This window comes from Centroberyx gerrardi, chromosome 4, assembly GCF_048128805.1.
Source record: "Centroberyx gerrardi isolate f3 chromosome 4, fCenGer3.hap1.cur.20231027, whole genome shotgun sequence".
Lineage (NCBI taxonomy): Eukaryota > Metazoa > Chordata > Actinopteri > Beryciformes > Berycidae > Centroberyx > Centroberyx gerrardi.
In genome coordinates, this window is record NC_136000.1 from 28,917,185 (window position 1) to 28,931,516 (window position 14,332).

General features: G+C 47.6%; 1 protein-coding gene across 1 annotated transcript in view; it reads right to left on the bottom strand.

The window, feature by feature from the left end:
- Positions 1-2,032: 2,032 nt before the first annotated feature.
- The window catches only part of zfpm1 (zinc finger protein, FOG family member 1), a 96,176-nt gene continuing 83,876 nt past the window's right edge, over positions 2,033-14,332 (bottom strand). Inside the window, exons 5-9 of the mRNA XM_071919346.2 lie at positions 8,900-9,002; positions 8,360-8,605; positions 6,920-7,153; positions 6,330-6,572; positions 2,033-6,139 (exon numbers count right to left, since the gene is read on the bottom strand). Coding sequence (XP_071775447.2) covers positions 3,510-6,139; positions 6,330-6,572; positions 6,920-7,153; positions 8,360-8,605; positions 8,900-9,002 — 3,456 coding nt within the window. The 3' untranslated portion in view covers positions 2,033-3,509. The remainder of the gene's footprint in view (positions 6,140-6,329; positions 6,573-6,919; positions 7,154-8,359; positions 8,606-8,899; positions 9,003-14,332) is intronic.

Here is a 14,332-nt window from a genome sequence, read left to right on the forward strand (position 1 = left end):
TAAGAAGTCAAGGACTCCCCACTCAGACTCATGATGAGAGTTCCTGTGTAGGTGTTTCACAAGCAAAAGAATGGGGGGGGAAAAATCACTCTTCTTCAGTGTCTCTCAGGACTTTTTTTTATTTCCCATGCATAGTTTGGACAAGAGTGTAGTGGAACTTGAAATTGAAAGGAAACTAATAAAACAAAAAACAAAAAAAGAAATAAAGAAATAAAACAAACAGTCTTGACATTCATTGTAATTTTCTCCATTGTGGACTCATCGGAATCATTCACAAAATGCGCTTTCAACTGAAAAAAGTTTTACATGAGAGGGTTTGAAATCTTTCGGGAAGTCCTTCACGGTGGAACGATGACGCGCTTCGGAACGAGGAAAAGTGCTGTATCAACATAAATATATTACAAAAAAAAATGTCCCTAGAACTAAAACATTCAGCACATTTCTATACAACACAGTGCAATAAAAAAAACAGGGGGTCAATTCATAAGGATGGTTTTTCCAGCACTGAGTTCCTCAATCTGTGACTAGCTGACATCGCTCTCTCTCTCTCTCTCCGTCTCTTGCTTCTTCTTCTCTCCCTTTAAGAATGGAGAGAGACAGACCAGTACAATTGTAAACACTCGTAAAAGTAAGGTAGGACTGGTGCAGCGCGGCTCCAAACCACAGCAGAGCAGAAGATAAACCCTCAGTAATTTTACAAACCCTCTGCTTTTATGTCGGGTTTCCAGTTTTGGGGACAGACACATGGGGCGAACATCGTGGGTGTCTTAATGTCTGTGGAGGGAATGGGGAAAGCAGCAGGAACGCCTAAGCAGGTTTCGGGGAGTAATTGATTACATGTAACAGGAGTACAGTAATCTGATTACAAAAATGGCGACTGTAACCCATTCAATCGGACTGCAGATGCTTTTAGAAAAAAAAACATGAGGCCACTAAAGCTTGTTTGAAGGGGCGAAAGGTGTTAAAATTGTGAGGTTATAGCAGTTGACATAATTTTCCATCTTTTGAACTCTTGATTCCGACTGTAGGGGATAAGAATGCTACTCAAATTGCAGTCGGGAAATCAGAATGAATTGCTCGACTGCATATTCTGGGGATTTTTTGGAGACAAAGTCGTGCAAAAGTACCTGAAAGTAAGCAGAGTTTGAGTGTTTTCATGGATTGAGCCAATAACCAGTGAGGGAAAAGGCTGAATAAGGCAAGGGTCCTTCAACACTACTGCTGTACCTTGAGACTGGTGATAAATAGAGGTCCATATGCATTCTGTGTGGGTGCTTTTATTAAATATTGGATATCGGCCAGTCAGTGTCATCCACCTCTGATATGATGGAGGATCCTCCCTGATCAAAGCTAGTCAATATGTGTTTATCATTTATATATCAGATGACCAGAGAAATCATTCCAGTGTAAACCTGCCTCACTCTGCCTTAAGGAGCTGCTGACCCACCTAAAACTATTTCATTAGTCTGGCTTTCAGTGGAGAGTTTTAGTGTCCCATGATGGTCTAAATACAGGCCATCCATCCTGAATAAAAGAAGAATAATATTCCAAGGGTAACATTGGATCCTTGTCGCCTATCAGCACCTTCAATCCAAAAATATTGGCATCAGCCTTCAAAAACCCATATTGGTCAAATTTGGACCTGGAAAAGAAGCGGAAAGAGAAACCGGAAAGAGAAATAAGCAGTTTGTCGGTTTCGGCCTTCAAAAACCCTCATCAGTCAAACCCTAGCTAACACTGTATTGCATTTAGAACAGTAGCGCAGGAACATAAGAGTGCGTTCTCTTTCCCTCACACCACAGGCCACAGTTGAAGCGGTTACTGTATACGTGTTTATCCGCTGTGTGAAGTGTGTTGTACTAAGTCGTGATGCCTTGATTCTTTTCCCCCCGCTATGCCTTCATTGCCGGACAGAAACACAATCATTACAAAAAAAATCACACCTTTTAAGATGTGTGAATTAGACAACCCGCTACTGGTGTGTTTTATAGATCCTTTAGTATATAACGGCAGTCTGCAATTAAGAGTGTAGAGCTGTGTGGCCTTTAAGTTCACACATCTCATGGTACGAGACTGGGAACTTAATGACATAACATTATCTGAAGGAAGGAGGACAGGATTGTTCCCTAGAACGAGACGCCAAATAGCTCATAGGAAACATCTGAATTCTCCCAGTCTTGTGTTGGCATACCTTCAAATCTGGGAGGCTCCAGTATAAAAGCACCAGTATCAGAAGCGCATACTTCAAATTTCTGATCCGGAAAGCCGTTCGTTGTCGGAAGCCGTTCTGATCTAATCGTGTAGCTAATTAGCCGGGTGCTGGAGGGGATCAAAATAGACACGGCGTTTGTTTTTCTCACCTCACCGTCGATTAAAGACTACATAAACGAAAGACAAAATGCTAACGTGATAACAAGGTTCAGTGTGATCCCAGTGATTACTGTGAGAAGATATTACATATCTACACTTAGAAAATACACTTCAACACACCCAGATCCAAACAGTTCCTTCGAACAGTATGAAAAATATACAAATAAAAAATACAAATACTCTCAGACACTAGGTAGGTAGTTTTCCGTTGACATGAAATCAGTGAGGACTTGAAGATAAATATTTCACATTGTTTTTTTCTCTCCCTTGCATTTTTAAAAGAGAAAATAAAAATTTGTGGATATGAAAGAAAAGCAAAACTGTCCATTTGGAAATATTATCCTTCTGTAATTGGTAACATTGTGATACCACATAGTTGTTTTCAGCTAAAAACACTTTAGCTTCTCTAGTAAGCAAAAAGAGCCAGTGTTGAAACCAAAAGCATTATAGAATTCTTTTTCAGACATCATACACTATGCACAGATAATAAAAACATTAACAATGATCAAGTCTTTTCCGCACGAGAGAGATGATTCCTCCGTTTAGGTCGGGAGCGTCGACAGCTCGGGAAAAGACTAGAGATTTGTCATAATCACCATCGTCATTACTGGATCATCATCAGTCAGAAATGCTTCAAACAGTCAGAATCAAATTACTGTCAATATAAACAATTCAGTTCGACAGGAGAGACGGAGAAGGGGTTTGACATAGATCTTTTTAACGTCCCATAATGCAACATACTGTGAGGCCTGGGAGTGGTAGATGTTGGACGGGGCGGGGGGAGGGGAACGAAGAGTGGAGGTGAAATGATCTAGGGACGAGGGCACACCGGTGTGTGCAGGTAGATAGGTAGAAAGCCAGGTAGCATCCATCTCAGCTCTTAGTGTAATACGAACTTTGACCCATAGGAGGAGGAATATCAGTTACCGTACGTTAGTAACACCACCTGTAAATTCTGCCCCCGGGGGCAGCTGGGCGTCGGGGCCCTGCCGGGTGAGTAACAGACAGTCATTCAGTTTCATACACGGTGATGCCAGCCGAGCGCCGTCTTGGCACGCATACAGGACGACTGGCAAGAAGGGCAGAGGGGGCGTCCGAGCTTCTTGGAAGGGGAGAGGAAGAGGAGAGAATGTCTCAGCTCACTTGACATGTTCGGCGCTGTGCGAGGAGCAGTAGTATTTCTTATGCGCTATGAAGGTGGAGAGGCTGCTGAACTTGATGTTGCACAGCCGACAGAAGCGGGAGTTACCGTTCTGGACGGGCGAGATCAGCGGCGTCTTGGGGCCCGGGACGGGGGGAGGAGGAGGGGGTGCGGGGGCTGCCTTGTCCGGAAGGAGGGACGACCCTACGGGGTCCCTCAGGGCCTCAGGCACGGGTGACAAAGTCAGAGAGTGGGCCCTGGTGGGGGACAGAGCCAGGGGGGAGCCAGCCGGAGGGGATCCACCCCCACCCAAGGGGCTGCCGTTCACCAGCGGGGAGGAAGGGGAGGCCGTGTCTCTCCTCGCCTGCCCGTTGATGGTGTCCCGGTGGACTCGGGATGCCAGTTTGGGCTGGTTGGTCGGGGTGGTGGAGGCGGAGGTGGTCGCGGCCGCTCCGTCCCTGGGACTGAGGCTGGGGCTGGGGCTGGGGCTGACCACGCCGCCCGGCTGGGGCTGGCCCTCCTGGGGCGGCTGCACAGTCAGCACCAGGCCGTGGGCGCTCTTGAAGTGCTCCACCAGGTCGCAGGTGATGGGCCTGTTCGGGCAGTAGGGGCAGACCACCTGGGGTGAACCGGCGCCTACGCCTTTGGCTCCGGCTCCTGGGGTGGCCGCGAGGGTGGTGGTGGTGGTGTGGTGAGGGGACGTAGCATCAGAGCCAGGTAAGGCAGAGGGGTGAGGGCTGGACGAGGTGCCTTGACCCTGGGGAACCCACTCAGCGGGGAGAGCTTTAGCCTCCATGGGGTGGAGAAGATCTGGGCGCTCCTGCTGAGGCCTGCTCTTGGGAGAGGTGGAGGCCGGCCTCTTGAGCCTGTGGAGCTGCTCCAAGGTGTGGGGCTGGAGGGTGGTGGCGGGGCAATAGTAGGTTTTATGAGCCAGGTAGTTCTCGATGCTGTTGAAGCTGATACTGCAGGCGGTGCACTTGTGGTAGTCGGTGAGGGGCAGGGCAGGGAGAATGCTGCCGCTGCTACTGCGGCGGGGAGCCTCTCGCAGCCGGGGCCTCTTGCTCAGGTCGATTGGGCCGTCTCCTTCGGGGCTGGAGCTGCCCGCCCCGCCGGGGGAGACCTCTTGTTTCACCACCAGGCCCAGGGCAGAGGGAGACGGGGCTGAGGCGGCAGCGGTGGCGGCGACAGCGTTAGCTAAAGCTTCAGTTCTGGCCATGTGGATCTCGTACATCTTCTTCCTCTTGCGTGTGCGGATGGGCTGGGGAAGGAAGGCGGCGGCAGTGGCCTTGGCCATGTGGTTGGACCGGTGGTTGGATGGGTCGTGGCGCGAGGCGCAGTAGAAGCGCTTGTGGACGGTGTAGTTGTCGTGACGGCTGAAGCGGATGTTGCAGGCTTCGCAGAAGGTCCTGGTGGGGTCGTCCTCTGGGTCCTCCGCAGAACCGCTGGCAGGGCTTTGGCTGCCCTCGCTTGCCCTTCCTCCTCCGCCTCCTCCTCCCACACTGCCACCTCCTCCCTCCCCTTCAGAAGAGGAAGATATCCCCTCTCTCCCCGTAGGGGTTTCTGTCTTCACTTCCACCAGCCTCCTGGCCTCAGTTGCTCCACTCCCCACCGCAGGGTCTGAGTCGCTGGGCGAGGCTGAGGCAGCTCTGCTGGCCGCTCCACCTGGAGGGGACGCCGACGAGCCACGCCCCCCACTGGAAGGCACCGTGGCTGGGGCCGCGTCCCTCGCCACCCCTGGGCCTGAAGCTGAGGTTGGGGCTTCTGCCTGGTGCCTGCTGGAGCAGTACAGCCTCTTATGCACGTAGAAGTTGTTGATGTTATTGAAAGTGATGTCGCACTCGAAGCAGGTGGCCCCTTTATGGGGCGGAGTGGCCGTGGCGGTAGCTGCAGTCGCTCCGGAGGGGAAGAAGGCAGCTGGGTTGTTTTGAGGAACGGCCTGGCCCTGCTTCAGACGGCTGTGGACCATCTCTGACATTTTAGCAAGGATCTCGGAGGCCTGAGGCAAGATGGCCGCCTCAGGGCTAAACATGTACTGCGGGAGAAACATCGCTCCTCCCGGCAACACCGAGCCTGCCCCTCCCACATGGGCGGGGCTAGAACCAGGAGTGGGACTCGTTGGTTCTGCCTTTACAGCTGTGGCAGATGGACTCTTGGGAGAGGTCGACGTCTGAGATGAAGAGGTGGCAGTGTGCTCCTCTTTTGTCCTCCTCCTCGATTCTTGCTCGCCCTCTTCTCCACCAACCTCCTCCTCCTCTCCATCTTCCCCCATCTCCATCCCCTGCTCTTCCGGCTCGGAGTCTGAACGAGGCTCCTCTTTGATCCTCAGGTCGGTAGCTGGAGCATCAGGAGGACTGCAGCCTCGCGGCGTGGCCGAGCCGCCGTTCGCGCCCGGGCTGGAGGAGTCTGGGCGGGGGACGCAGGCCGGGGGCTCCCTGTCCTGGGGAGAGGGCTGGAGCTGGGGGTGGTCGGCCGACGTCGGGGTGCTCTGGCGAGGGGTGGGGCTCCTCTCGGCCGGGACCCTGACCTCCAGGTGGGTTCGTACGTGCTGCTGAAGCTGGGCAGGCGACTCAGAGTTGTGGCCGCACACTTGACACTTCAGCACCACCCCAGAGTCTCCTGGACTAAGACCTGATGAAGAGAGTCAGGGTTAGTGGAGTAAAGCAATAGCTTATGATTTGGGTGGAATAGACTGGAAAAGAATAGAACACAATACAATTGGCCTAAAAGTCATGTAGTGTGTCCCCTGCCTACAAAAAACCAGCAGATCTACAGCATGCAGGTTGCTCTGTACTTGTTCAGCAGGTGAAGTGTGACGTACCCGTGGTCAGGGGCAGCTTGGGCAGGCCTGGCCCGGGGGAATAGACCTCACTGCGGGATCCAGGCTGGCAAACCATGTGGCTGGTGACCAGATGGCTATAGAGGATATCCCTAGTGGTGGAGACGAAGCCGCAGCCGTGACACACCCCGTTCAGCGTGTCCGTGTGGACCTTGAGGTGCCGCTCGCAGTTGGCTTTAGTGGTGAAGGCCGACAGACAGATGAGACAGACGAATGGGCGCTCACCTGCGGAGCGATAGAGAGGGAGAATGAGAGAGTGAGAGAGAGAGAAGAGAGATGGCTCATCTATCAGGAATCCCAATGAACTGACTTGCACTTTGTTGTCACAATGACCAAATAATATTTTGCCAGTCATCAGTCATTTCTCCACTTTGTCCCCACAAATTCTGTAGATGTTTGAAAGTTGGTTTGTAAGTTTTGGCGGCAAATGATATTAAATGCATGAACTTTGAACTCTAATATATTGAACGAGCTCCAATTCTTTCCTCAGCTCTCGGTGTACGTACACGTCTAGCATCAATGTGATCACTTCTGTCCGATTGGTTTACAGCACATATAAAGTTTGCTCTCACCGCTGTGTGTGCGCATGTGGATCTCCAGTGAGCTGGCGCTGGGGCAGCTCTTGTTGCACTGGGGGAAGGGGCAGATGCGCTCGTTGGGGTAGGACTCCTTGGGCTTGTCTTGCGGCGGGGACGAGGCGGCGGCGGGCTGCTTCTGCCGGCTGGCGCAGTAGTACATGAGGTGGGCCTGGAGGTTCCTCTCGCTGCGGTACCAGATCCCACAGTCCTTGCAGGGGAAAATGTCCTCTGGTGGCCAGCGAATCAGAAAACATGTGGTCAGCTGACTGATCGGAAACATGCAACAAGCGCTATTCAACCAATCAGCGTTTTGTTTTTTGTTTTTTCTCCTGTTGCTTGCATGTTATTTGTCAGATATCTACTTATAAAACCATATCTAAAATAAAGTATTCACATCAGGGGGGCGTTTAGGACCAAAGTTCCCTCTAAGATCTAAATAATATCTTGTTGGTCATTGCTTCACTTTGTCCACAGAAACTTGTATATAAGCTTGTTTTGAAAGTTTTGATGTTAAATGATATTAGATATGGGGACTTTGCCATACCAATTTTACCGCTGACATTGCATGAGGACAGTTGAATCCAAATAGAAATAACACAAATGTATGTTTCTAGACAACTGTGACATCTGCACACACACACACCCACGCAACACACAACACACACACTCGCACGTACCTTATAACCCAAGTCCACACAATACGTACATGTATACCCATAATACATACACACACCCACACGACGAAACATCTGTTGTCTATAAGTCAATCTAAAGCTCTAACAGTTGGAACAAGCACTCGCAACCCGCACACACACACCCACAGTGCATTGCTCCATGGGTATCCAAGGCAACAGAACACAAAAGGTTACGGGGAGTCACGCCGATCCTGTGTCGTATCATCAGGGTTATTTTTGACAACATCCAATAATTAACCGGCTCTTCAGAGAGAGCGCGGCGTTACGAGAGCTGGAAACATCTGCTCATGCTGAAACTTTTACACTTCATCTACACTAATCACTGTCACATCTAATGGTGTGTGTGTGTGTGTGTGTATGCATACACACACACACACATACACACACACACACACAGATGTGCCCATCACTGACATCAGTACAGCACAGGGCCAATAGGGAACTTTATGAGTGGATGGACAGAGGAGAAATTGGTGTGCATTCTAGTGATGATACTGGTTGTAAAAGAGTTGCAGCACCATCTTGTGGTCAAAGGGAATGTTACAACTATCAGACAACTAGTGGTCAATTGGACTGTCATGGTCTGCAGGCTGGAGTTTATATGGCAGTGAATAGAGAAAACAATAACACAGAGAGGTAAAGAGAGAGGGAGACAAGTTGTAAAAGAGAAAATGAACCAGCTGTCATTCTATTATATTGTAAAAAAAAATAAATTAAAAGCCTTAAATACAACACTCACTATTGACAACGGCGGTAGCCAGGATGGCCGCCATGCCGGCTTGCTGCGGGAGGAGCTGGATGTCGGAGCGCAGCGCTGCCGGGTACAGCGACTCCTCCTTCACCGCGGGCTTCTGGGTAACGAGGCTCAGCGGAGGGGAGAGCCGGTCCAGCGGGGGGGAGGAGGAGCAGGAGGGAGGAGACAGCGAGGCCAGGAGGCTCTCGCCAGCCAGGAGCTCTCTGGTCAGCTTGCAGAACAACTCCTCACCTGAAACACACACACATCCAGCACACAGCTTCAGTCAGCTTTCCCTGGATAAATACAGATAAAGCAAATAGAGAGTGTTTTGTGTTCCAGATACAGCCAGTATTCTATGAGATACTGAATAGGGATTTAGTCCAATGGAAGAGCTGGTCTACAAGAATGTATTACATCATACCTGAAGGAGATCTACTCAGGTGGAAATGTTGCTTGTTTTGCTGTAATAGTGTAATTGTAAAAAAAATCTGTACTTTGAGGCTCTCTAATGCATCTTGTGTGTTTTCCTATGGTAAAACTTACCTTGGCTGTAGATGGCACAGTTGGCAGCTGTGGCATCGGAGGTCAACGGGACTCGGCTGAACCAACAGTCTGGGTCTTCACACACCAGAGTCAACCTGGGGCACTGCGCACGCGCGCGCACACACACACACACACACACACACACACACACACACACACACACACACAAGGAGGAATGAAGGAACATCATTACACTTTTGATTAATAGTGCAAAGTTACAACTTATCATTACAGTTATAGCACAGTTACAACCAACATATCAATCTGAATTACACATATGTGTATATGAAGGAAAGACTGTACCCAAACATAAATGTGTGGTTCTGATTTTACATGACATGACAATTTCAAGTCTGCGTTCTCTGGTTTGAAGTAGTTTTTATGCTAGGCTATATACTACATCCTATTCTAACAGATAAAGAGAAAATGAAAATTGTTGTTAGGTGAAGGGAGCCATACAACTGATAACGCTGCTAAGATTAACAAAGATGAATATTGCTGCAAATAACATCTTAGAATCCATAAAAGACTGATTTATTGATTTGTTGTTTTTGTGTGTCATTGTTTTGATTCATTTTGCTCAGTTTATCTGTAAATACTGTGTATAAATTGGCATTTGCTTGTGTAGATTTTATATTCTTGTTAGGTTACTGTGACACAGTAAACTGTCTTGTCTTTAGCTCTAGTCTCTACTCCAAAACACTCTGAGTTGTAGCTTGAGAAGAGTCAGCTCAGTTAACCTGAACTAACTGTTAGCTAGCTAACTAGCCAGCAGGCTCATTTAGCAAAACAACTGGTGTTAATGTTACCATGTGACTACTAGCCACTACTAACGCTATTAGATATGTTAGCTAGTGTGCTAATCGGACACGTTTACAACAAGACAGTGATGGTTAGCTGACCAGATACTATGGTTAGCTAGCTAACAAGCTGACATTATCTAAACACAACATCCATTAGATTAGTGGCAAAAGTCAAAACAGCTCAGAAGTGAACAATGTTTATTCAGTTCTGTTGAGACGCCAAGTTGTTCATTTAGACACAGCTGTTGTTGCCAAAGAGCTGAAGACTTCCAATATGGCCGCCAGAGGGTAAGTTATGTCACCTGAAAGCCCTCTATTTTCTTTTAAGAGTTCATTCTCTACATTATCTGGCCTGCTTTACAGTATGTCAACCATGAAAATAACCACAAAAATTCACGCATAATTGCAGTCAATTGGGAATACACAGCAACACAGTGCTGTCCAGTCTATGGCCAGCGGTAAACACTGGTTTATAAAAAGACAGCCGGGGAGCATTAGACGATCACAACCCAAGAAGGAAATGAGGAAATGAGGGGAGCACGGGCTGAACAAAGCCACGTAGGAAAGAGGGGATAGATATAAATGAAAAGACAGAAGAAAGGAAGAGGGGAGAGGGAAAAAAGGAGAGAGAAAGAAACCCCAGGAGAGAGCGGGCGAAGAAAGGGGAAGAGAAAGGAGATCAGATGAGGTCGGCGGGCTGCTATTCAGCCCGGGCCGCCACAATGAGATCCTCTCTGGATACACCGGACAAAGACTGGGAAGTCAACATCTACTGCGCTCGCATGTGTGGAGGTATGAGAGGGAGACAGACAGCCAGACAGAGAGAGAGATAGAGAGGGAGGCAGTGAATACATAAAACACACACACACACACACACACCTGTGCGTCCTGAGTACAATCTTGTCTTTGTTCATAGGAGGCTCCAAGAGCATTCCCTCCGACGATCACCCCCAGGACACAGGCTTATCCCATGTCTCCATGACACACACACACACACACACACACACACACACACCAAGTTCTGGAGTACAACAGTCAGCCATTGTCGGCTCATAACTACGGCTTTTTACTCCAAATCTGCTACCCTTTATCAAATGAATACTACACCTTTAACACCAATATTAACTTGTCCAAAAGCCTGTGAAGTAGCAATGTTTCTCAACAGATGGGTCGGGACCCTCTATGTGGGTCACAGAGCACCAGATGTTCACTGATTTCAATGGGAGGACTATAAACACAGTTCCACCTACCAGCTCTGTAGACGCAACTTGGCAGCAAAAGCTGAATTTTCCCAACTTTGCCTTTTTACCCTGGCAGTGAAGACAAACCAGGTGTTCAAATACCTTTGCAAATCCATGTACACACATAATGTTATTGCTCCGGATCTTCCAATAAAGATAAAAGAATGAAATAAGCATGAAATTTCCTACTCTGACTTGAGTCTGGAAAGAAACTTTTCCTGGAGAGAAAACACAAAAGCTTAATTTCCATTCTAATTCCTATTCCAGTCTCCTGCAATCTCTCCATTTAATCAATTCTGCAAAAAAATAACCTATCATACATTTTGAAATGAACTGAGGCATTGAAAATGAACAGTCACATATTTAATAGATCAGGGTTTTTTTTTGCATTGGTGTACATGGAATAGCTGAAGTTCTGCCTTATCAAATTCAGCTTGACAAGGGATTTTGCCATTGGGGTTTACTGATATCCCACGATGCCGACCAGTATGGCCACAATTATGAATGTAGCAGAATACTGTACATAGAGGCGCTGCTGTCGAGGGTTTTTGCAGATGAGAGGCTGATGCAGTACTGCTGAAACTACACCAGGAGGCAGCATTTGCTCAGTACCAGACCTGGGAGTCCTCGACCCAACAGTAACTGAAGGGTGAAAGTAGACATGATGGGTTACTCTGCTTCTAAACTAACTGTTTCTCCTGTTGCTTGCATGTTATTTTGTCTCTCAGCTGTCTGCTTTAATACCAGCGTTCCCACTGTGGCCCTCAAGTAAAGTTCTGTGACTTTTCCCATGACTTTCCAGAAGTTGTAGCGATTTCATGACCTAAAAACATTCTTCCTTCCTGGTTTGTTAGTGTTGTTTTTCTAAAGGGTTGAACAGTCTGGTTTCCACTTCAGCTGGGCTGAAAACTAATGCAATGAGTGTTTGAAACGAATTGTAAACCACATTCTGCTATATTCCTGTAAAGTGACACATTTGTAAAATCCCTTGATGCTTCCTGACTTCCCCAGAGAACTGATCCAATTCCCTGACTTTCCCTGTCTGGAATACACCTCTCAGAATTCTATGATACTCCACAAACCTTGTTTTACACCAGGTGTACGATGCACACCGATTTGGTGAGCAGGGATTCCCCAGACTAATGAGAAATCTCACCGCACACATATCTAGACCTTCTTTTTTGTCTACAACGATCTGCTGAAGAAACCTTGTTTCTCCTCCCAGCTCCTTATTCCCCAAATCCTACCCATTAAGAGGAGAAGGGGGGAAAAGGAAAAGGGCTGCACTGATCCACAGGGCGTATCAGTAATCTGCACCCTACCACTCCATTTAAGTGTCTGCTTGCCTAGGGTGAAAACCTTTGCTTCATTAGGATATGACTGATGCGGAAGATAAGAGCGCTCACGGGAGCCGAAACTTAAAATACCTGAGGTGGATCGACTTTGTCTGCGGGAAGACAGTCGCGGGCAGAGAGGAGGGGAAGGGAAGGGAAGGACAGAAGGAAGGCTCTCAGTCTGTTGTACACTGAAGATTGAGGCAGAGCGTATTGTATTTCATGGGGAACTAGCGCTGATGTGGAGATACGGCTGCTTTTGTTTTAATTTGTAACCCAATGCTGGAGCCGTCTGAGCTGTAAGTACTGCTAATTTGTTTCAGACTAATTCATCACGGCCACGACTTCGGAATTCACTATGATAGGCCAGTGGGGAGAGCTCGGCAGCGCACAAGTGGAAAACACACACACAGAGAGAGAGAGAGAGAGAGAGAGAGAGAGAGAGAGAGAGAGAGAGAGAGAGACAAGTTGTCTTCAGAGAAAAATTGAAAACAAAATCATACTTTAAAGCTTTGAAATATCTAACTAATTACTTATTCTGAGTGTGATACTCTCAAATCAGTCCATGCCTAACAATAAATAAACCTAAAACTATTTCATTAGTCTCACTTTCAATGGAGAGTTTTAGTGTCCATGATGATCTAGATGCGGTTTCAGAGGCTTTTCCACCCTGACAAGAACACAATTCTGGGGGAAACACTGTATACTTGTATTTTTTTGGTATATTATAGCCATGAAAATGGTCATATCGGCACAAAATATCAGCTTTCAATCCAAAAATATCAGGATCAGCTTTCAAAAGCCCATATCGGTCAAACCCAAGTATAACCCAAGCAGCAGCCAATAGAGAGAGACCTCGGGATCAGATGAGGAAGATAGGAAGCCTGAAGGACCCGAAGGGAAATGTTCTGATCTGTTTGGAAGCCGGCCCTCGGACTCAATGGGATTCAGGAACCACTTTAGGAGCTACAGTAGCACGGATATACTTAGATATACAGGAAAGTCTGAAATCACTGGGGAATCTATCACTCAGTCATAATGTGCTCAACAGAAACAGACAGAAAACCATGTTTCTTTGTATCCGAAGAAGCACATCCAGATCCAGATCGACAGCTGGTGCCAAAGTCCTTTGTCCTTCAGGTAGTACCAGAAAGCAAAATCTAGAGGATTGAAGTAGTAGAATGAAACTGCAATGCCAACAAACAAACAATTATGTTCAACAATAAAAAAAATATGAAGTATGACGGCAGACTCGTCGGGCACACTGTACAAGCATAAGCAAATACACACTCATCCATACACACACAGAGCCTCAGAGCCAGATAATGAGAATCAAAGAGGCACAGGGCCAGATCACAGTTTGATGAGGGTGTGTGTGTGTGTGAGTGTGTGTGTGTGTGTGCATAATTAACCAAGCCAGTAGAGAATGCAGATGCCAGAGATGTGGGGGTGAGTTAAGGGGAACGGAGAGGCCACCGGATGGTATCGAAACCCTTTTCACTTCTCTTGGTCCCACTCCGATCGCACTGAATCAAATCACGAACTGTCGCCTTGCGGAACGTGATTGGACGCCCAACTAGCAGACTACAGTTGCTCAAAAACACCTTCTGACTTTATGAGCATACAGAATGCAGAATGAATTTATCTTGAATTATTTGCTTGATATGTACAATGTGTATAATATGTATCATGTACTCTATCAAAGGTAAGTATCCTACTGAAGTGAAATGGGAATTCTACAAATGTGTGAGCATGAACTGTGAGACCATGGTGGACACGATTGGCAGCTTTTATCTCACACCAGTGGTATTGGTTAGTGGTAGTGTTTCTCAAAGTTAAGACTACATTTCCCATAAACCCTGTTGCTTCCTGCCCCCCCTCCCCCTCCCTGAATCAACATGTTGCAAGTGATTTTTCCATCGGCCTTTCACTCCTTCCACCATCTGCCACTGCCAGAAACTCTGAAACCTTTAGCTCTGTTTGCTCTGGAAGAACAGCGCCCTCTTCCTGTTTTGTGCCATAAAGTAATCCAGCAGATTTCCCTCCAAATCCGAC